At 38.3% G+C, this 5094-nt stretch overlaps 1 protein-coding gene across 1 annotated transcript in view; it reads left to right on the forward strand.

The window, feature by feature from the left end:
* The window catches only part of ydjc (YdjC chitooligosaccharide deacetylase homolog), a 16023-nt gene that overhangs the window by 6749 nt on the left and 4180 nt on the right, over positions 1 to 5094 (forward strand). The window contains exons 4-5 of the mRNA XM_035658899.1: positions 388 to 487; positions 2685 to 2862. Coding sequence (XP_035514792.1) covers positions 388 to 487; positions 2685 to 2862 — 278 coding nt within the window. The remainder of the gene's footprint in view (positions 1 to 387; positions 488 to 2684; positions 2863 to 5094) is intronic.

The following is a 5094-nucleotide window of genomic DNA, read 5'->3' on the forward strand; positions in this document are numbered from 1 at the left end:
TGTCGCGCGACAGGTCGGCAGTGAGCAAGTCTACAAGATGCTTAATGCTTCAGATACGCCAAGAATAATTAATAATAGTTCTGGTCCCGGTCTGGCTATACACTGGTTTAAGTAAGGGCTATGGCGCATGCTCTGCTGCGACTACACTACACTGTCTGTACTGTCTGCCTTAGAGTCATACAGTCATAATAGTCACTTGCTTTACTGTCCATAAGCAATACCTTATCAAACTGTCCCAACATATATAGTGAGTCATTGTCATGTTTATGTTGAGTAATTCTGCATGCATACTTTACTTCTGCAAGTTGAAATCTTGGCTACCAAGAGAAGAAGAGGAAGTCATGTTTCTCCACCACAGTAATCTCCAGCTGTGTTTTTCCTCCCCAGGTGGAGCAAGAGTTGAGAGCCCAGGTCAGGCTGTTCAGAGAACTGACAGGTCACCTGCCCCACCACATGGATGGACACCAACACGTCCATGTACTGCCAGGTAATGTTTGTAATACAGTGTTTCCACTAGTATTTTTTTCAGGCCTGGTCGTACAAAAAAACAAAAACAAAATTATGAGGGGTGTGGGATGGCACGTGGAAGCAATCCACGGGCATATTGCTGTAGAAGGCGTTTTCAGTTTATATTAGTGTTTATAATTTCTGTTTGCTCTGTATATTCAAGACTCAAAACAAAGTTATCACAAGAATTGCATAAAAATGCATTGGAGAAATATCTCAACATTGCATTTTATTACATTTAAGAATAGAATGGGTTATTGCCCGGTACCCTGTTCATGGTGGAGAAATCACAATCACAGTTCAAACCAGTGTGCAGTAGCTAACTACATTTACTCAAGTAATGAACTTAAGTACAGTTTTGAGGTACTTTTTCTGCTGCTTGGTTACTTCCACTACATCTCGAAAGGATTTATTTTTTTTGTACATTAATTTCATAACTTTTTGCTGATTCAGTTTATTAATACAAAATATAGTCAACAAATAGACCATGATGTATTATCATAGATGAAGATAAAACTTTATTGATCCTCAAGAGGAAATTCATTACTTAACCAGCAGTATATAAAGTAATTCAAATGAGCTCCCCTGAACTAGCTGCAACATTAAGGTGATGAACACAGTAATGCTTCATTATAATTCAATAATATATATTATACTGTAAAGAGTAAAGAATACTTTTGGTACTTAGAGTAAATTTTCGGGCTAGTACACTAACATTAAAATGTATTAGAATCAGAATCACTTTATTGGCCAGGTATGTGCACACATAAAAGGAATTTGACTCCAGTTTTACATTGCTTTCAATGTACAAACACAGAGTAAAAAATAAATAATAGTTTAATAATATAAATATATAAATAATAGTTTACAGGTTCAGTGGATGTTAGAGTCCCAGGGTTATTGTACAGGGGTTGTTTCTGACACTCTGAGTGATGGCCTGTGGGTAGAAACGGTTCCTTTGTCCTGACTGTCCACTGTAGTCCTGTTCCTGTCCTGTTTGGTCCAAAGTGATGGATGGAACAAAGACCAGACTGAATGATTGCACTATAGAACTGGATCAGCAGTTCCTTAGGCAGGTTGAGCTTCCTGATGGGGTCGATGGCTGTTGTGTCGTCTGTCAACTTCAGGAGTTTGATAGACTGGTCTCTTGAGGTGCAGTTATTTGTGTAGAGGGAGAGGAGCAGTGGGGAGAGCACACAACCCTGGGGGGCGCCAGTACTAATTGTCGCTGACAACGCCACCCTGGGAATTTCACCCAGAGAGTTATTATAAGTGAGTATGCAAGTTCTTTCACAAAAAATGGGACCAGAGGCATGAATTTCAAGTTCAAAGACAAATTATTTATGTTCGGATTAATAAAAGCTTAAATAGAAACCAGGTTAAAATATGTATTTCTTTTATTACAATATAGCAACCCAACCTTCCTGTTTGATGAAGCAGTTGGTTTACAATAAAATAAACATAAAACCCAAAGAAGCCAAAACAGGAGAAACTAAACAACAATCAATAATGAGACTTGTCAGTGGCATGTTTTAGGTAAAATAGTCAGACAATAACCATAACTTAAGCCACAAGGATAACCAGAAGCAAAGCAGTAGTTTATCAATTCAATTCAATTCGATTCAGTTTTATTTGTATAGCGCCAATTCATTACGAAAGTTATGTCAGGACACTTTTCAAATAGAGCAGGTCTGGACCGTACTCCTAATAAATTTATTTTTATTTATTTATTATATTTACAGAGACCCAACAGTTCCCACCATGAGCAAGCACTTCATGGGAAATCCTCCGGCAGTTTAGGCCTATAGCAGCATAACTAACTAGCTTTACTAAACTAAGCTTTATCAAAGAGGAACGTCTTAAGCCTACTATTAAATCTGGTTGTCTGCCTCCTGAACCAAAACTGGAAGTTGGTTCGGGAGGAGCTTGGTAGCTGTCCTGATCAAAGATAACTCCAAGATTCCTGAGAGTGGCAATGGAGGCCAAAGTAATACCATCTAGAGTAACTATGTCTTTAGACAGTGAGTTTCTGAGGTGTTTGGTGCCAAATACAAGAATTTCAGTGTTGTCTGAGTTGAACATTACTAGCTTTACAATAATTGTTGGCTATGAGAATGACTTTATTAAGTAGGTGAAATAATGTCTTTTAACCACAGCCTATGTACTGTGTGTTGCAGAGGTGCGTGAGGTGTTTGCACAGGTCCTGTCTGATCTCAGGATTCCATATACCCGTGTTCCAGTGGAGTCAGGTTTACGCAGCTGCCCCTGGTTACCTTCAAACTTCCAAAGATTCTACACACAGGTGGAGAAGGATGCTCAGGACTCCATTCCTGTCTTCACACGCTACGGAATCAGGTCTGTTGGGGTGTGTGTGTGTGTTAACAAAAAAAATAATCTTTTAAATTTTTCCACAAGAGTTTTCACTAATCTGAAGGATTGGCTGTCTGTGTTAATCTAGTCCTGCTGCCAGAAGATAAAAAATGCATATGCACAAAAATCATGCATACACCATTTTCACCACATAAACTGGTATTTATAAAGACACAGAGGCGATTTCGCTGAGAATAGATTTTGGTTGCTCATAGTACCATAAATTGCGCATCACTTGCAACCTGTCTGCCCTGTCTCAATGTCTGAGTCACAAAAGATATTGTGCTAATGATATTACAACACAAACACGGCCAGATAGTTTTGCAGCTGAATGTATTCTGCCCTTGTTTCGCATCTGATTGCAGTTATCCATGTGGCAAAATTGACGAGACTTTGCACAAAGAACACAGTAGGCAGGACAATGGCTGAGAGGTATATGGCTGGACTGTGTATTGTCAGCTATAGTGTCTATAATGTCAATTCCTGGATATCCAATGTTTATTCTGCAGTTTTCTGTAGTGGTTGCAGTAATATTTGTTCTTAAGGTATACTGATATACTGTCACGTGACAAGGTTAAGCTACATTTGAGTAAAAAAAAAAAAAGAAATTCAGCTGCAAGAACAAAACTGTTATTTGCATTCTGAAGAAAATAATAATTTTAGCAACACTTATGCTAACTATATTGAGGTACACATATTCACCAGCACAGAGACCTGAAATGCTATGCAATCCTTTTCGTGAATTTGCCCCAGAATGTGCAGTGAGAATGTGCGTATATCACACATCCAGTACTTTAGAGCAGCGTACACATACTTTTCTAGAGCAAGCTGAGTGTGATAAAATTCTAAATGCTAAGAAAACCCAATTGCATGATGTTTTCAAGGGCTCGCTTCCAGTCCCCAGGTAACATAACTATCAACACACTAAATAGGGGCTCAATTGAAAAATTGTCATCATATAAGTATTTGGTTGGATGACAAGCTTTCCTTAAGTGTAATAGATTACATGACATGGATTCACTGGTCCCACTAGGGGTTGCCAATGCCTTATCTGACGCCAGGGACAGGAAAACACTGAATTTGTCAAAAAAAAACGGCCAGAAGATTATTAGTGTATTTTGCTGCCAAATTTGCTTGAGGGAAAAACAAAACAGATGCAGAGTCGCTGCAGATCTGGAGCCAGCCACACTCTTTCTAAACAGCCCAATTGGTTAACTGATGTAAAAACAGGATCAGATTGGGTCCAATATAGATCAACGCATCAGTTAAATAAAAGGATTTTAAGCCTTGATGTAATATAAACTTTTAAATAAATAAAACAAATAATAGATCTTTTGAGGTTGTTGCTTGCTTTCAAATCCGTGGGAAGTTCTGTTGTTGACTTAAATGTAGCTTAAACATGTCATGTCATGTTTTAATACACCATAAGAAAAAATATTACTGACACTGATTATAGACCAGTCCCTCCAGAAAAACGTGATTATGCGATCGCATAATTCAATGCATAATCAGCCAAAGCCATATTTATGCGCATATCTTAGCAGAAAAGTTGAAAAATGTTGCGTTTACTTCAGCTCAACGGAGCAGCCCATTTTCCCCCTGTTGCCAGTGGGGGAACGCTTATTGAGGTGACGTCATTTAAACGCGCACGCTGAAACATCATCGACAAAGCTGCAAACCCCCACGATGAACAACCTTACGTTGTAAGTATATTGAGTAGTATGTAAATTCTACGTTACAGTAAGAGAGATTGCACTTTGTGCATTGGAAGTCACTTATTTTAACCCCAGAAGATGTCTGTTTTTTTTGTATAGCCTACGTCCGTGTAAAAACAGGAAGCCACATTATTATTTCTTTTTAATAATTTTATTTATTCATTTTTACAGAAAGTTTGCATATTCCCGCTTTTTTTTTGTGTAAAGCTACAGAGAACTTGTTTGAGCTCATCGAATGTTTCTGTAAAAGTTTAGGAACATGCCTTTATTAAGGTCTGGAAATAAAACAAGATGAGAACCTTCCCAGCAACTTTTGTGTGTAGTGAGATGGCTTGCTTATCATGAGGAAGTAATAAAGAACTTACATCCTTTACGATTCAAGGTACGTAGCTAGTGGACGAAGCAGGGTGTTGGGAAACTCTTTTTTTTTTTTCCACGGCAATTTTTCGCAAGTATCACCGCAATTTTTGCGAAGTTCACCGCAGATTTTTGCAAGTTCCAC

Source organism: Morone saxatilis, unplaced genomic scaffold, assembly GCF_004916995.1.
Source record: "Morone saxatilis isolate NCDOM2014 unplaced genomic scaffold, NCSU_SB_2.0 Contig16, whole genome shotgun sequence".
In the NCBI taxonomy this organism is placed as follows: domain Eukaryota; kingdom Metazoa; phylum Chordata; class Actinopteri; family Moronidae; genus Morone; species Morone saxatilis.